At 38.9% G+C, this 19,345-nt stretch overlaps 1 protein-coding gene across 2 annotated transcripts in view; it reads right to left on the bottom strand.

The window, feature by feature from the left end:
• nrxn2b (neurexin 2b) overlaps nucleotides 1–19,345 on the bottom strand; it is a 1,271,620-nt gene that overhangs the window by 916,368 nt on the left and 335,907 nt on the right. For both annotated transcript variants that reach the window (XM_060917059.1, XM_060917060.1), the window contains exon 4: nucleotides 14,591–14,608. In XM_060917059.1, coding sequence (XP_060773042.1) covers nucleotides 14,591–14,608 — 18 coding nt within the window. The remainder of the gene's footprint in view (nucleotides 1–14,590; nucleotides 14,609–19,345) is intronic.

The following is a 19,345-nucleotide window of genomic DNA, read 5'->3' as shown; positions in this document are numbered from 1 at the left end:
ATATTCTAATATATGGCTTGGTGGAGGTATAAACTCTACCGAGTGCCCTTTTAGTTTTATTTATTTATTTTATTTAGTTTGTCAGTTTGTACGTACTTACCAAGCTACCTCCTGATGTACTTATTCTCATTAATGTGTGAGTGGGTGAATTTTTTTTTCTCCTTCATTTCTGTTGTTTGGAGATTCAGAGTTCACAACGTTGTAATAGATGAGATGTTTTACCATCCCAGACACAATGTTTTAAATCTTCTTCTGCAAATATACGCACACTTTTAAGGATGTTTTGCAGAAAGTGACATGAAAAAGTTTACAATGGTGAAAGAGCATTGAGATAAAAGAAGAAAGAACCGAGCCCTGAAACTTGTGGGACTTCAGTGGAAAGTTGAAATGGAGTAAATATTGTTTTGTGTCAAGAAAATTTTTGGGTATTAAAAAAAGGAGAAAAAAAAGGCAGACATACAGCATAAGACAAAAACAATTTATAAATACATAAGGCCTTTTTTTGTTGTGTCCTTTACTGTTGTAGCCCACATCTCCCATAACCCGGTATGGAACAGAACGGGAAGGAACAGTCCCATCACGTATTTTAATGTTGTCACGTATTTTCTTATATTTGCCTTCTGGGTTTTTATATGCTGTTCTGTCCCATGTATAATAAGTGTTCCGTCCTGCAATACCATTTTTGTGACATTTATTTACATAATGTATAATCTTACCTTTTTTGTTCCAGTTTCACAGAGACATCCGTCTTGTCCACCATTTTATTAATCAGCACTTACATTAGTCACCCTGCCTTTATAGATGAACCCGTCCCGTCATATATTGTTTAGTTGTTTTATTGTCAAAACATATAACTGAACTACTATTTATTAATCTATTTTACAATTTCTTGCCTCTTCCCCTACCTCTACCTTTTTTCTTCAGCTGACATTGTATACATTTCAAGTTCTTATCTTTTTTGATCTGTGCTTCTGTTTTATGACCCACGTTTTCACAATCTATGTGAAACCACATTTTACTTGAGATGGCACTCGTTCCACCACACAGGATTTCTTTATGATGTCACGCCGAGGTATATTCCATTATTGGAGTTCCGGGCTTTTAGAGTTCCGGGCTTTTAGATCAGTTTTGATTGAAAATATCGTGAATATAATGTTAATACAATGGGACGGGATATAATAATACTGGATAATCAAAGAATGAGTACAAGATGTTAAAGGAACAGTCCACCGTACTTCCATAATGAAATATGTTCTTCTCTGAATTGAGACGAGCTGATCCGTACCTCTCCGAGCTTTGCACGACCTCCCAGTCAGTCAGACGCGCTGTTACTCCTGTTAGCAATGTAGCTAGGCTCAGCATGGCCAACGGTATTTTTTGGGGCTGTAGTTAGATGCGACCAAACTCTTCCACGTTTTTCCTGTTTACATAGGTTTATATGACCAGTGACATGAAACAAATTTCAGTTACACAAATTGAAACGTGGCGATTTTCTATGCTATGGAAAGTCCGCACTATAATGACAGGCGTACTAACACCTTCTGCGCGCTTCGACAGCGCATTGATACCTTCACTGAGTGAAGTATCCTATAGTGCGGACTTTCCATAGCATAGAAAATCGCCACGTTTCAATTTGTGTAACTGAAATTTGTTTCATGTCACTGGTCATATAAACCTATGTAAACAGGAAAAACGTGGAAGAGTTTGGTCGCATCTAACTACAGCCCCAAAAAATACCGTTGGCCATGCTGAGCCTAGCTACATTGCTAACAGGAGTAACAGCGCGTCTGACTGACTGGGAGGTCGCGCAAAGCTCGGAGAGGTACGGATCAGCTCATCTCAATTCAGAGAAGAACATAATTCATTATGGAATTACGGTGGACTGTTCCTTTAAGTATGAAATCCCTGAATATTTATAAAACGTAATGTTATTGTAATGTACCGTCCCGTTCCGGTTCATACATTCCGTACCGGGTTATGGGAGACACCTTGTAGCTTTTATTTCTGCACTTCAGCTCACGTTGTTCATCAGGTCCACTGTGGATAAACGTGTTTGTAACAGAGCGCAGTTTAATTATAATTAATATTCAGGAAACATTATCAGCTCCCAGTGCTGTTAAACCATTTTAAGTACTTTTAATCTCTTGTACTAATGCCAAACCATTCCCCAGTGAGTGTGTGTAGAAGTCCTGTGCTTTTTTTTTCACGACCACAGCCAGACTGAGTGGAGAGAGATGAAGCATGAGCAGAAGCAGGAATGAGAGAAGAAAGTGGATAAAAAATGATAGAAAGGTGATGTGTGAGAGCAAAAACAAAAGCTTCGAAGTACTGCATGTCAGACAGCAAAGAATGAAATCCCTCAAGATAAAAAAGGCACCCTTTCCACCATCTTTCAGTCTTTCTGTCTGATCATTGATCAGCATAATTAAGCGTGTGAGTCAACAGGAACAGAACCTTATACCGATGGGGGAGGATGTGTCGTAGTGATGTCATGCATTAAAAAAAAATCCTCTTGCTTCTACAAACTTGTGCTTCTATCATGATCATGCCACCTGAGGCCATCAGTTAAATAAAATTAAAATTATTACATATGCTACTGCATTACCTCTGCTCACTATTATCTTTCCTCGTGCATGAAAGCGAAATAGTGGATTTGAAGCAAGCGGAAAATGAAGTCCTGTCCCTCATCCAGCTGAAGAGAGAGTTTATTTAAAAAATAAATAAATAAATAAAGAGGAGGCATATGAATCATATGCTTCATTTTCATTCTCTCTCTCTCTCTCAGGCATGTGGAAGAATCCTTAAAGCAGATACGCAGAACCTTTATTTTTAAATTCATTTCTGAGTGGATAGTATCTCCATCTTTGACTCTTGTATGCTGCATAAATGGGAATAAAATATATATTTTTGAGTGTTAAAATCGACTGCAAAGTTGGCATTCAAGCTGCCCCGCTGAGCCAGCCAGCCCTGAGTGCGTGACGTCACTGCGGTAACCAGTTTTAAAGCCGAGGCCTTTTACAGCTTTAGACCAAAGTCATATCAATAAAAATTTATGGTGAAAGTAAGAAATCCCGTTACCGACTTGCTCAACTAAGACTGATTTGACTTCATTGATTGTGGGTTGGGCGGCACGGTGGTGTAGTGGTTAGCGCTGTCGCCTCACAGCAAGAAGGTCCTGGGTTCGAGCCCCGGGGCCGGCGAGGGCCTTTCTGTGTGGAGTTTGCATGTTCTCCCTGTGTCCGCGTGGGTTTCCTCCGGGTGCTCCGGTTTCCCCCACAGTCCAAAGACATGCAGGTTAGGTTAACTGGTGACTCTAAATTGACCGTAGGTGTGAATGTGAGTGTGAATGGTTGTCTGTGTCTATGTGTCAGCCCTGTGATGACCTGGCGACTTGTCCAGGGTGTACCCCGCCTTTCGCCCGTAGTCAGCTGGGATAGGCTCCAGCTTGCCTGCGACCCTGTAGAAGGATAAAGCGGCTAGAGATAATGAGATGAGATGAGATGATTGTGGGTTGACCCTCATTAAAACAGGATAGGTGTTATAACTTATGCAACATACATGTACATGCATGCATTTTCACTGATAAAACGTAAAAGGCTAATTAAATAATCAGATGAACTGAGACAATCACATTCTGAAGCAAATTAAATCATCTTATACTGATAAACACACAATACAAGTTAAATGTATTCATCTAAATGCAGGTAAACAACATGTTGTTTTTATTGTTTTTTTTATCCAAATGAGAGTCGGAGCTTACCCGTCTGTGTTCTCGCTTCTTGAAGGCCGACCTTGTGGCCGATTGTTTTGAAACAATCTGGCTTTCAGTTGTTCATTCAGTTCTCCGTTCATTCGCTTCTTCCACGTAAGGGTGAGACGGCAGCAAAATCCAGTTTAGAAATCAGACGGCTGCTCCACTCATTCTCTAGTTTGTCCATACTGAATACTTCGCCATTACTGCTCAGCTCAGGCAATTGCTAAAACCCGGGACGGGAAGGGACGTCACTGGTTTTAGCAACAACCGCGGGGAGGTCACTGCCTGAATGATATGTCACGTCCCGTTCCATCCCAGGTTTTAGCAACAACCCTCGGCTCATTCCAGGACGACTAGTGCAACTGAACTTTGCTTTAAAAAAAATAAAATAAATAAAATAAATACTTTCCTTTTCTTGTAGTTTTCTTTTCCTTTAATTGTTGGTACTGCACCCTCTTTCAATACGGGCTTATAGCCAACGCTCCTCAACAGATCAGAGGTTTTGTATGAGTCCTCAGTAAAATGTGCAGAGCAGAGACCACTTCATAGGTGCCCAATGCGCCTGTGAACTTCTCGCAAAACGCGTCCAAATCTTTGTAGTTTGAACATTCTTGGGCCATGAATGCATGTTGCTGGCTAGTGCAGCAACACATCTACATGGCATGGCGATAAATTAGCTCAAAATGGAGGATCGGCGTTGCAGTCAGCTCTGTGTTTTAGTATAGCGGAAATGGCGATGAGAACGATAGACTTCCTGCTGTGACGTTATGGACGTCAAGGCCCTTCACTCAGACCGCTACCCATATGAATCACTTTAATCATAAAAGTTACTATATTAGATTTATTGTTAACGCTTAAAACTATTCCTGTGCCATTCTTGAGGTCTCAAGGCATTTATAAACGAAAGTGAGGCCATGGTTCTGCATGTATGCTTTAAGTGGACATTCTGATCTTCCGTAGAGTTCTGGGAACTAGTCTAATAATCTCATCGATTCCCTTTGATATTCCATAAATCGATAAATTGAAAACTCATTTAAACACGATCATAAAAACATACTTTTCCATTCCCATGTCTGCTGTGACCAATTAATTATAAAATCTTGTAGGATATAAAATTGGCACATGCTTCATCTTACACTCACACACACACACACACACACACACACACTCCCATGCTTTAACAAGTCTTCTGCCTCACATCTGCGCCGCTTTCCTGAGTTCATCTACAAGGTGACTCCAATAAATAAAAAATTGTCACCAGTTTCATTATTAAAAGCTCATATCATGCCAGGCGGTCTCACAAATGTCATCCTTCACATTTTGACAAACTATTTAATCCAAAATGTAGCAGTCAAATATAACATGGACTATGCCATGGCATGCAATTTTACATAACATTACATTGTGTATAATTACATTCATGATGTTTATCATGTCATGATCCCTTATTATAGTATATTATGCTGTGTGCCAACATGACGTTTGTCATGACACAACATGTTACCATAATGTTACATACATTATTACAGTTTGTAAAATTTTGTTCATGATGCTTATTGTCATGTTATGTCCTGTCATGGCATTTTAAAATAGATAATAATAATAATAATAATAATAATAATAATAATAATAATAATAATATGTCATTGCACTGTGTAATGTTATTTTACTGCATTATCACGCATAGTTGTAATGTTGCCATGTCATGATATTTTCCAATATATAAAACTATTACTCTGTTTCATGTTGCTCATATGTTATGACATATGATATTGTACCGTGTAACATCACGTTTATTATGTTACTAAGTCATATGTCACAACCTGGCACAATATATTATCTTATTACTCTGTAACATTACATTTATCCTGTTTGTTATGTCCTGTCACAGTAGGCAGGTTTCCATTAACCTACTTAGATTAGATTAGATTAGATTAGATTAGATTAGATTAGATTAGATTAGATTAGATTAGATTAGATTAGATTAGATTAGATTAGATTAGATAAAACTTTATTGATCCCTTTGGGCGGGTTCCCTCAGGAAAATTAAGATTCCAGCAGCATCATTACAGATAAACAGAGAAAAGAAATTAAGAAAACTTCTAGATAAATTAAAATAAATTAAGTATTTACATATACAAATACAAAAGAATAAGATATGGGGAAGAGAGGAAGGGGGGAGTTTGAAAGGGGAGAGAAGTGGGGTTAGGGTAAGTGTGTGTGTGTGCGTGGGGGGAAGCAGGAAAGATATTGCACTTTATATTGCACATTGTCCGGTATTGCTTATTGTTAGGCTAGGCTACTGCTCCTTCCTGTCCTCTGTCCTCCTATTCCCCCTCCTCCCCCCCAGAGAGGAGTTGTACAGTCTGATGGCGTGAGGGACAAAGGAGTTTTTGAGTCTGTTCGTCCTGCACTTGGGAAGGAGCATTCTGTCACTGAACAGGCTCCTCTGGTTGCTGATGACGGTGTACTGAATGCGCAATTTGAAATTGTGAACTAAAAAATGAAAAAAAAAAGATTTACAACTTTTGCAGCCGAGTGCGAAGCGGCTAGGATGAGGATCAGCACCTTCAAGTTTGTGGCCATGGCGCTCAGCCGGAAATAGGTGGAGTGCCTACTCTGGGTCTGGGGGGAGTTGCTACCTAAAGTGGAGGAGTTTAAGTATCTCGGAGTTTTGTTCACAAGTGAGGGTAAGGGGGAGCGGGACTTGGACAGACGGATCGGGGCAGCATCAGCAGTGATGCAGACGCTAAACCGGTCTGTTGTGGTAAAGAGAGAGCTGAGCCAAAAGGCAAAGCTCTCAATTTACTGGTCCATCTACATTCCCACTCTCACCTATGGTCACAAGCTATGGGTAGTGACCGAAAGAATGAGATTGCGGATACAAGCGGTAGAAATGAGTTTTCTCTGCAGGGTGGCTGGGCTCTCCCTTAGAGACAGGGTGAGAAGCTTGGTCATTCGGGAGAGACTCAGAGGAGAACCGCTGCTCCTCCACATTGAAAGGAGTGAGTTGAGGTGGTTCGGGCACCTTGTTAGGATGCCCCCTGGACGCCTCCCAAGGGAGGTTTTCTGGGCATGCCCCACCGGGAGGAGACCCTGGGGCAGACCTGGGACATGCTGGAGAGATTACATCTCTCGGATGGCCTGGGAACGCCTCACTATTCCCCCGGAAGAGGTGGTGGAGGTGGCCGGGGAGAAGGAAGTCTGGGCTGCTCTACTTAGGCTGCTACCTGGATCCGGATAAGCGGTAGAAGATGGATGGATGGATGGATTTACAAGCTTTCATGAAGTGTTTTTTCTGCATGATTAAAGGAAGCAATTTTTCACAAAATTGAAATGAAAACATGGTTTTCACATTTAAAGCTAGATGGCCTTTCGATTTCATAAAATCGGTGAAATTCAGTTCCCTCTGAAATTTGGTCATGATGATATATGTTTATTTCTGCAATATCTCAAAAAAAAGAAAAAAAAACCAGGCCATTCTCTGGCTGGGAAGTTATTTAATTTGAGGGGATTCCCAAGCAAATAATGTGCATGAAATCACTCACTTCACACAGTCAAGCAGACAGAGGAAGTCCATGTGTGCATGCACAGATTTACCTGCTTCTTATTTTGGGTTTTATAGCAGCTGGCATCCAGTGTTGCATTACTGCCATCTACAGGTTTACCTTGACTGTGCACTGACAGTTACATCATTCTGTCGCTAAACGAACAGCTGATCACACCGAGGTGCTCGCTGACCGCCAATATTTATTAGTTTGGTCCTGCATTTCCTTTCTTTTGCAACATAACATCTTTTCTTTTCACTTTCTGTTACTGTAGTCGGTCTTTCACGTTTCATTCATGTCCTCCATTTTACTCTCCTGTTTCAAGTTTGTATCCCACAATGCCTTGCGTGAATGGGGAAAGCCCACCACATGATGCATGACATAGTATCTTGAATTGGGTCAAGGTGAAGCAGGGAAAAATAGCAGACAATTCATTAATTATTCTATGAAAAAAAAGAAATGAATAAAATTGGAAAAGAGTGATTTTAATTCAGTAGCTTTCGATCTACTAAACAAAATAATTGGGTGTTGGGGAAAATTATTTTTATGACCTACACTTGAAAAATCTGAAAGACAGTCTACCTTTAAGCCACGGCTATTGCGCTGGATGATGCAATCAAAGTAACCATGACAATACTTATCAAGTCTTGGAGCTCCATCACCATGTTTATTTGGAATGGCGATCATAAGAGGAGAAAAACCCAGCTCTAACTGCACATCATCACTCAGTGGAATCACAAACTGCTCACAATTGTATTTTACCAACTTCTTTACAAAATTGCTTGTATTTTGTGCAAAACTGCAATGGAAACCTGCCTAATGTTATATGTTGTTTATGATGCCATGTCATGCTATGCAATGTTTAAATAATATTGGCTGGGGTTGAGTGGTATATCAGATATATTCCATTCAGTTAGCATGATACTGAATGAGTCAAAGACGTGTAGCTGAATGGAATATATCTGACAGACCACAAAAAAGCCATTATTATTATTATTATTATTATTATTATTATTATGCATTCAAGGGAACAACTATAGATTTTACAAAAAGTTAAGAACATTCAATACCAATATTGAATGCTGATTTTGATTGAATGTAATTCAATGTTCTGTCAATCCAATGTCCATGTACAAAGTCAAAGTTCTAACAATAAAAATGGTACAAGTCCAAAAAGCCTGAACAACCCAACTTATATACAAGCTATATCCAGGTTGACAGTTCAAGTTCAAAGTTACTTTTAGTCATAGTTAATTGTTACATTGCAGTTGTTCAAAACAAAAGGGCTTTGCTGAGTGAAGTCCACGAGTGAAGTCCTCTTGTAAAAGTCTCCATAACTTTTCCTCACCTCCAAGGAGAACTTTAGCAATATTTCTGTTATTGCTCTCTTTTCCAGCTTTTCAATGTCCGTTGGTATGTTTTTCTCTTGTAAATATGCATGAAGAATATATAATGAAGTTTTGGTCGCCTTTCGGGTGTTCAGCATGTCTTTAGTTTCAGTTTTCAGTTTATTTATTATGTGCTTAAACCGAGCACTGAATTAACCCTGTCTCCTCTCTCTCCCAGCCGACAAAGAAATGATTGCACACATACAGCAGCAAAGTTTTGTCGTTGGATCTTTGCATGAGCCCTGACATGTCATGTTGTGTTGTCTTGACAACATGCAATATTATAACAATATTGCACGCTCATTCCCCATTGGGGAGAGTGGCATAATACATGGAGGATAAACAATATGATAATGATATTGCATGCCATCAATAAACCCACTCGAAGGGAATAAAATACATATTTTTATTCCATGGAAAAACGTGGCCCATATCTATAATAATTCCTGATATTTCACTCTGATGACGTCACTCCCAGTGTTTTCCCACTGACTGGACGTGCGATGTCCAAAGGGTGAAACGGTTCAAAATTTAGATTAACCTGCTTTTTTTTTTTTGGTAAGTGTCCATAGAATATAAAGAACATTGCACAGTGGTGCAAAGATATGAACTTTATCTTCTCATATTGAAGATATTTTCACTCGTTTGTTTTACTCACTCGTAAATATATACATTCACCACTTGACGATAAACTTCATATCTTCAGGCAACCATGTAATATCCTCTATATATTACTTTGCTGCTTTGTGCAACACTGCATGATGTTTATTCTTCTTCTTACGGTTGCTCTCATTCGGGGTCACCACAGTGGATCTGCATGTTTGTTATTATCATCATCATCATTTCATGTCATGACGTTTTCCCCACAGTTTACATTGGTGCTTGAAAGTTTGTGAACCCTTTAGAATGTTCTATATTAATGCATAAATATGACCTAAAACATCATCAGATGTTAGGTTTTAGGACACAAGTCCTAAAAGTAGAAAAAGAGAACCCAGTTAAACAAATGAGACAAAAATATTATACTTGGTCATTTATTTATTGAGGAAAATGATCCAATATTACATATCTGTGAGTGTCAAAAGTATGAGAACCTTTGGTTTCAGTATCTGGTGTGACCCCCTTCTGCAGCAGTAACTGCAACTAAACACTTCTGGTAACTGTTGATCAGTCCTGCACACCGGCTTGGAGGAATTTTAGCCCATTCCTCCATACAGAACAGCTTCAACTCTGGGGATGTTGGTGGGTTTCCTCACATGAACTGCTTGCTTCAGGTCTTTCCACAACATTTAGATTGGATTAAGGTCAGGACTTTGACTTGGCCATTCCAAAACAATAACTTTATTCTTCTTTAACCATTCTTTGGTAGAATGACTTGTGCGCTTCGGGTCGTTGTCTTGCTGCATGACCCACCTTCTCTTGAGATTCAGTTCATGGACAGATGTCCTGACATTTTCCTTGAGAATTTGCTGGTATAATTCAGAATTCATTGTTCCATCAATGATGGCAAGCCGTCCTGGCCCAGATGCAGCAAAACAGGCCCATAGCATGATACTACCACCACCATGTTTCACAGATGGGATAAGGTTCTTATGCTCGAATGCAGTGTTTTCCTTTCTCCAAACATAATTCTCATTTAAATCAAAAAGTTCTATTTTGGTCTCATCTGTCCACAAAACATTTTTCCAATAGGCTTCTGGCTTGTCCACATGATCTTTAGCAAACTGCAGACGAGCAGCAATGTTCTTTTTGGAGAGCAGTGGCTTTCTCCTTGCAACCCTGCCATGCACACCATTGTTGTTCAGTGTTCTCCTGATGGTGGACTCATGAACATTAACATTAGCCAATGTGAGAGAGGCCTTCGGTTACTTAGAAGTTACCCTGGGGTCCTTTGTGACCTTGCCGACTATTACACACCTTGCTTTTGGAGTGATCTTTGTTGGTCGACCACTCCTGGGGAGGGTAACAATGGTCTTGAATTTCCTCCATTTGCACACAATCTGTTACTGTGGATTGGTGGAGTCCAAAAGCTTTAGAGATGGTTTTGTAACCTTTCCCAGCCTGATGAGCATCAACAACGCTTTTTCTGAGGTCCTCATAAATTTCTTTTGTTCGTGCCATGATACAGTACACTTCCACAAACATGTGCTGTGAAGATCAGACTTTGATAGATCCCTGTTCTTTAAATAAAACAGGGTGCCCACTCACACCTGATTGTCATCCCATTGATTGAAAACACCTGACTCTAATTTCACCTTCAAATTACCTGCTAATCCTAGAGGTTCACATACTTTTGCCATTCACAGATATGTAATATTGGATCATTTTCCTCAATAAATAAATGACCGAGTATAATATTTTTATCTCATTTGTTTAACTGGGTTCTCTTTATCTACTTTTAGGACTTGTGTGAAAATCTGATGTTGTTTTAGGTCATATTTATGCAGAAATATAGAAAATTCTAAAGGGTTCACAAATTTTGAAGCACCACTATAGATCATCACACGATGACATTATGTTTATAATGTGTGCTATGCCATGAAAGGACATATGATATGATAAATATATCATATTTAGCTTCAAGGAGGTTAGGTTTTCAGTGTGGTTTATTTGTCTATCTATCTGTCTTCTCAGCAGGATTGCGTAAACCCTACCAGTTTCCATGAAACTTGGTGGCAGGGTGTAGCATGGGCCAAGAAAGAACTCATTCAGTTTTGGAGTGGATCTGAGTCACAGGACACATCTATGAATTTAGTTTCATTTTTGAGAATGTTGCAATATGCGGTATTTGCCATACATCTTAAAATCCAGTAGATGGCAGGAAACATCACTTGCGACAAAACATAGCCAATGTAGAAATATGGTGACTTAATATCGCAATCCACATCCACGGGTGCCAGTAATCCTCTGGGATACACATGCAGGCACATAATTTGAGTAATTTTGGAAATACATCTAGATATATAAAGTGATTACGATTACAGATTTTGACTATTGTCCTTGGGAGATTTGTGCTTTCTGAGTGCCTGTCTAGTCTTACATTGAATAACATTTGATATTTGTTGTCTTATGCATTTTACTGTAATATTATTATATAATGTAGTGCTATTTTTATGCTATGTAATGTTTTGTTTATTTGGTCATTATGTACTGTATAACCGTCAACACTTTACTTGACATTGAAAATGACATAACATGCTCACAGAGTTAGTTAACCAATACTTACTATGACTCAACTTCAAGTATCGCTATGAACTCATCTCTGTGAAGGTGGGTAAGTGGGTAGTTCGATATTTTAGTTCAAAGAGCAACGGCAACACTCCTCCCTTTCCAAAGTATCTTTCAAAAAGCACTCTCTTTTCTAAGCCTCTATAGTAAGCAGCTTTAGATGTAGATCACATCACCTTTGTGTACCTGATAAATCCCTGGTAAGGCTTTATGCTCAGGCTGGTACCTGCTGAACCAGCAGCCTGCTATCACATACCTAATGTATACTTTATGGAGTCTCGCACTTTGTCTACTTGTATTAACCAAAAACATTTTGTCCTACAAAAAAAAAAAAACATTGGAAGAACTGGAATAAAGCCAAAAAGAAAGCACAATGTTCACAAGAATAGAACAGACGGTAAAAGGGAAAGAAGAGGAAAATTGCTTGATCCCTCTCATTTGCTTAATCCCTGTCATTTGAAATTGTGCTCTCTGTATTCTGGTGATAAGTGGAGGAACTCTGTGACCCCGAGTCTCCACCACTAGCTCTTAAAACTGTTGCTGGGAGACAGCTCAGTGGAGTTTGTGAATTACTTTAGGAAACAGCTTCACATTTGAAATCCAGCTATCAGGGGAAAAAAAAAAGAGAAGAGAATCCACATCAGCTTCAACAGTGGTGGTTTTTTTTTTTTGTTTTTTTTGTTTGTTTTTGTGATTCTCCTCACTGATACTCAAGAGAATTAAGAGATACAGTAATAACACTTTACTTTATCATGTTTTCGATTTCATCAGGTGCCAGTGTTAACACTATAGCTCCTTTTGCAAAAATTCTCTTCTTTGTCTCACATTTTATCCGAACAGTTTATTTGCATTGGAAATTGATGTCTTACTTCCTGTATGTTTACTCTGTTTATTTGTTTTCACCTCCATTTGTTTCCGAACATAACTCAAAAAGTAGTGAATGAATTTTTATGAAATTTGGTGGAAAGGTGAGCCATGGGCCAAGGAATAATTAATTCGATTTTGATGCAAATACAGATTTGTATGTGGATCCAGGATCTTTTTGTCTGTTCCCAATACAAGTCAAAAAGTAGTGAACGTATTTGGATGAAATTCAGTGTACAGCTTTAGTATCATCCTAGGTTCAAGTGATTTTTAGATTTTGAGGTTGATAATATGTGGCTTGGTGGATTTATACACTCTACCAAGTGCCCTTCTCGTTCATCTATGTGTTGCATCTAATTTATGCTTGTTTGCTTATTATTTTGACACATTTTTGTTTTGCCATGAATTTTTTCAGGTGTTATATACATAAATAGGTATGATTACTGGGGGCCAAGCAGTGAAGCTACATAGGGACCCATTGTGTTTCTGCCCTTTCTTATTATCAATCATCATCATCATCTTCTTCTTCTTCTTCTGATTAAGTTGCCTATAGCAGCCCATAGAACCGTATGGTAAAAAGTTTTGGCACACTGATTGGAGAAAGTCCCCTGATTCTTTTCACCAAGGTTCATGATTGCACCTCAAGTGCTCTAGCACCACCAATGGGTCAAATTTGAAGGTGCATGTATGCATGTGACTTTTGAATCATATGCCTGATTTTCAAAAATAAGGTAACACTGGATTCCATGGATCAAACAGAGTTTAACACACAGCATGGCATCAGTTATTTGTTGTCTTTTCAAGTTGCCAAAATGTTCACCCTTTACAGCCAATCAAATTTGGTGGTGAAACTACCAAACAGGAAAATAAGTCATATCTCAGCAACGCTTTGATGTATCAACACGAAACTTGATACATGCAAATTTTTTGACAGGCAACAAATGTCCAATCTTCAACAAATTTGGCGCTGATGATCTTTAGACAAAGTCTCATGAATATTACCAGACAGTTGTTTTTTTTTCCCCAAAAAACTCTGTTACAGCATACTGAAATCGGCAGTAACTCCGCCAAACAGGAAGTGAGCAAATATGTTGGCCAATTGGCATGAAACTTGCTGTGAGTGCATAAAGCTATGCCCCTGACAAAATGGCATGTAGTTTCCATGGCAACTATGCCCTGCAGTCATGTTTGACCCCCTCATCGCTGCTTGGAGCAATATTTCCTCTTTTTCATCCTACGATTATTATTATTATTATTATTAGTAGTAGTAGTAGTAGTAGTAGTAGTTGTCGTAGTATTTATCATTGTTATTACTGTTTGATTTTTTTTTTCCAGTGATTGATTTTTTGCTTGCTTGTTAATTTGTATGTCTGGGGTCTGGAGATTTTGAAGTTTGATGGCAAAAGCAACAAAACCAAACACTATCATCTGTGTTTTTGTGCTGCAGTCAACCCAAAAATTATCATCTGAAATATTTCAGATTAAGGCTTCAACCCAAGGCTGTGTGTTTATTAAAAAAAAAGGAAGAAGGAAAAAAAGTGTGTATTTATAATAATTATACATATAAACTTGTCTTGTTGGGGTACAATTTTAATCTGAAGGTTTGGGTCTGGTATGGAGGCAACTGATTAAGTGTGTGTGTGTGTGTGTGTGTGTGTGTGTGTGTGATGTGTAAACACCGCAATCATTGCAACGTGTGTCGACTTGGATCAACATCAATGCCAAGAATACGACCTTCAGAATCTCAGTGTGATGTTGCAAAAAGCGATTAAAAAAGAAAGGGATTAAAAAAAGATGAGTTGACTTACCCACTTGGGATGAATCACCTATAACAGAGAGAGAGAGAGAGAGAGAGAGAGAGAGAGTTAATTAGTTATGACAAACTTGTTCAGTTCTTCTAAGATGCCACCCAGAATAAAAATAAGTAGCATTCTCGACAAACAGGTGGATGCCAACTCTAGGCTTTCAGCATTTAAACCAACACTACTACACAAATCCTGACTTAATAATTTCTTTTTTCAACGCTTACAGAGATTTATAGGAGCATCACATTCTGTATTTCATAGGAGCACACCAAAAACTCCATTTCTCAGAAATATCACACAGCTTTATTCATATCATCTCATACAGTCATGTATAAAGAAAAAAACTCTGGAAGTAACTAAATAAGTAATATGACAAACTCTGCCTCTCCTTGTCATCAGGGAAGTCAAAAATGGGGTAGTACGTCTTTGTACCTTTAATATGTATATTTCACTTAAAAACATGGAAATAGTGTAGATTTAATGCTTCTAAGGTACATACGGTGTCTTGCAAAGATATTCATCCCCCCTTGGAGTTTGTCCTGTTTTGTTGCATTACAAGCTGGAATTAAAATGGATTTTGGGGGGGTTAGCACCATTTGATTTACACAACATGCCTGCCACTTTAAAGGTGCACATTGTGTTTTTTATTGTAACACAAACAATGATTAAGGTGAAAAAAAAAAACAGAAATCTGGAGTGTGCATAGGTATTCACTCTCTTTTGTATGAAACCCCTAAATAAGAGCTGCTCCAACCAATTCACTTCATAAGTCACATAATTAGTTGATGAAGATCCACCTGTGTGCAATCAAAGTGTCACATGATCTGTCACATGATGTCTGTATAAATCAACCTGTTCTGGAAGGACCCTGACTCTGCAGCACTACTAAGCAAGCAACATGAAAACCAAGCAGCCTCCAAACAGGTCAGAGACAAAGTTGTGGAGAAGTATAGATCAGGGTTGGGTTATAAAAAACATCCCAAACTTTGAATATCCCACAGAGCACCATTAAATCCATTACAGCAAAACGGAAAGAATATGTCACCACTACAAATCTGACAAGAGAAGGCCGCCCACCAAAACTCTCAGAGTGGGCAAGGAGGGCATTAATCAGAGATGCAACAAAGACACCAAAGATAACACTGACGGAGCTGCAAAGATCCACAGTGGAGATGGAAGCATCTGTACAAAGGACCACTTTAAGCCGTACACTCCACAGAGCGGGGCTTTATGGAAGAGTGGGCAGAAAAAAAGCCATTGCTGAAGAAAACACGTTTGGAGTTTGCCCAACAGCATGTGGCAGACTCCCCAAACACATGGAAGAAGATTCTTTGGTCAAATGAGACTAAAATTTAACTTTTTGGTCATCATGGGAAATGCCATGTGTGGCGCAAACCCAACACCCTGAGAACATCATTCCTACAGTGAAGCATGGTGGTGGCAGCATCATGCTGTGGGGATGTTTTTCAACTGCAGGGACAGGAAAGCTGGTCAGGACTGAAGGAAAGATGGATGGCACTAAATACAGGGCAATTCTGGAGGAAAACCTGTTTGAGTCAGCCAGAAGTCTGAGACTGGGACGAAGGTTCACGTTCCAGCAGGACAATGACCCTAAACATACTGCTAAAGCTACACTGGAGTGGTTTAAAGGGAAACATTTAAATGTCTTGGAATGACCTAATCAAAGCCCAGACCTCAATCCAATTGAGAATCTGTGGTATAACTTGAAGATTGCTGTACACCAATGCAACCCATCTAACTTGAAGCAGCTGGAGCAGTTTCGCCTTGAGGAATGGGCAAAAATCCCAGTGGCTAGATGTGCTAAGCTAATAGAGACATACCCCAAGAGACTTGCAGCTGTAATTGCAGCAAAAGGTGGCTCTACAAAGTATTGACTTTGGGGGGTGAATACCTATGCACACTCCAGATTTCTGGGTTTTTTTCCATCTTAATTATTGTTTGTGTCACAATAAAACAACAATTTTCACCTTTAAAGTGGTAGGCATGTTGTGGAAATCAAATGGTGCTAACCCTCCAAAAATCCATTTTAATTCCAGCTTGTAATGCGACAAAACAGGACAAACACCAAGGGGGATGAATACCTTTGCAAGACACTGTAAATGGACAGGGAAGCTTTAAATGCATCTTTCTAGATAAAAAAAAGTATATGTTAAAGATACCCTTGAGGGATGGCAACAATGTACAGCTTATATATATATATTTTTTTTCCTGAGTGTGTGTGGGTTGAGAAGCAGTACACATAATCGTAATAAGTCACATGATGCTGTTATCTAAACACATATTAAAATTTTATAAAACTATACTGATGGTTAGCATGCACTAGCCTATAATTTGGCACAACATTAAACTTGCAAATGCGTAAAAAGGTGTAAACACAATTAGCACAGGGGTTGAACTGGGATTTACATGGTGGGGGAGTTTTATACATGATAAAGCTAGTTTAAGATTATGTCACTATTTCAGCTAGTGAAATGAACATGTTAGCTAGCCATTACCTTTACTGAATAAAAAACATTTTATACCTCAAGATTTCTCTGCACAGTAGCGAGGAACTGGAGTACCTTATCAGAATTATTACTATCACCATTACAGCTATGATTTACACCTTCATAAAAATATATTAGCACAGCTCATCTTCGCTTAACATTCACATAAACGTCCTCACTATCTTGCACTGCTACACAGTTTAACCCCTGCTCACTGCATGTCCTTGGGGGGGGAAATACACTTTACATCAATGAAGGTTTAGAAGTGGAATTTTGGACATGCTCTAAAGTGCATGTGCAGCTGTGTGTTTGAGCCATGAGCATGGATTTCAATATAGTCTTAATATTTTAATATTTAAATCCTATTTCTCTGAATGCGCACGCGCGCGCACACACACACACACACAGCAGTGTTGTAGTCACGTCACTAAACCATGAGTCCAAATCCAGTCTCAAGTCCCCAGTGTTCAAGTCCGAGTCAAGTCTAAGTCATGAAAAAAATTTCAAGTCAAGCCCGAGTCGAGTCCACTATTGATCTGAGAACAAGACTCCAACCGCACCATTTGACGGTGGCTGTTTTAGCCCCATTAACATGAGTTTGTTCCTGAACATGACGTATGAACAGGTGAATGTGCATTCTCTTTGTCAGGGAGTGTGAAGTATTCTGTCAGAGATGGTTGGAAGATGGATGTAAGTGTAGAAGATGTGTTTATTAATACAAGTGAAGACAGGTAAGCAATTCAGAATGGCAGGCAAAATCGTAAAACAGTGAAACAGGCAATAGGTCTAGTGAGGCACAAACAGGCTATCGTAGACTCGGCAGAATCAAAGATGAAAAACAGGAAATCAGGGATCAGGAAACCAAACAAGTAAATAAGGCTCAGTAATGTGTCAGAAACGCAACTCAATACTTTGCAAAGTAAGTGTGTTTTCACAGTTTTTATATCTGCACGCTGATTGTGCCTTAATCCTGTGCAGGTGCGAGTCATTTATGGCGCTTGCGCGAGATTCCGATTGGTGCGGGCGCTGTCCGGAGCGCGCCCAAGAGTCTATCTGATGCAGGTGTGACATTCTTGCACAAAATTAGTACAAAAATTAATGTAGATATAAACATTTTATGCCAAATTATTATGGCATCTTACAAAAAAATACAGAAAAAAATCCAAGTCCTTGTCTCCAATTTACAAGTCCAAATGCAGTTAATGCACGAGTCCGAGTCATCAGCGCTCAAGTCCAAGTCGAGTCACGAGTCCTTAAAATTAGGACACAAGTCGGACTCGAGTCTGAGTCCTGGACTTGAGTACTACAAGCCTGACACACACACACACACACAATTCCTAACAGAATATAACATGGGGTCAGGATCACTTCCAAGGTGAAAAAGAATGAAACACCACCATTTAACTCTCCAGAGACATGATATACTTTCTTAATCTGTCCATCCATTCACTTGTCATCTTCTAAAACTCATTCAATTCCTTACCTTCCAACACTCACATAGAATTTTTTATTCTCTTAACGTTTCTGAACAACATTTCAGACTTCCGTCAGGCCCTGCCCCATCCTCTCTCTCTCTCTCTCTCTCTCTCTCCATACACGTTCTTGTACTTCTATCATTGTAGGGACACACTCACTTCATGCATTCCCTAGCCCCTTCCCCTAACCTTAACCATCACAACTAAATCCGACTCTGACCCTAATCCTAACCCCAACCTCATTCTAACCTGAACCATAAAACGAAGTCTTAACCCTCAAACAGCCCTTTAAAAAAGTGAGGGCTAGCCAAAATGTCCTCACTTCCCAAAAAAGGGATAATATCCTAAAAACAGATATTATGAAGTCATATCATTATGCTTTATAACATATTATGTAGCATTTATAATGCATTAAAATGACTACCATTAATATCTATTTGAAGTCATTGTCATGCTTTATAATTTGTCATGAAGCATACATAAGGTATTATAATGGCAGAAGTATGTATGGTAATTTATGTTTCATGTACAGATATTGCAGCTATATGAAATGCATAATATAAGCTCTTATTATTGTCCATATATTTTGAACACATATGCTTTAACATGTTATGTAGGATACATAATGCATTATAATGCCTGGGTCAAGTATTTTATCATTTTATCAAACATTTTATCATAATGTTTTATATACCACATTATTATGTGTATTACAGTGTCTCACAACATAGAGTCTATTGTTTTACGAACAGATGTTTTCATCCTTTATTGTGCTA

The sequence above is a fragment of the Neoarius graeffei genome, chromosome 3 (assembly GCF_027579695.1).
Source record: "Neoarius graeffei isolate fNeoGra1 chromosome 3, fNeoGra1.pri, whole genome shotgun sequence".
Classification (NCBI taxonomy): Eukaryota; Metazoa; Chordata; class Actinopteri; order Siluriformes; family Ariidae; genus Neoarius; species Neoarius graeffei.
This window is presented reverse-complemented; position numbering and strand designations above follow the sequence as displayed.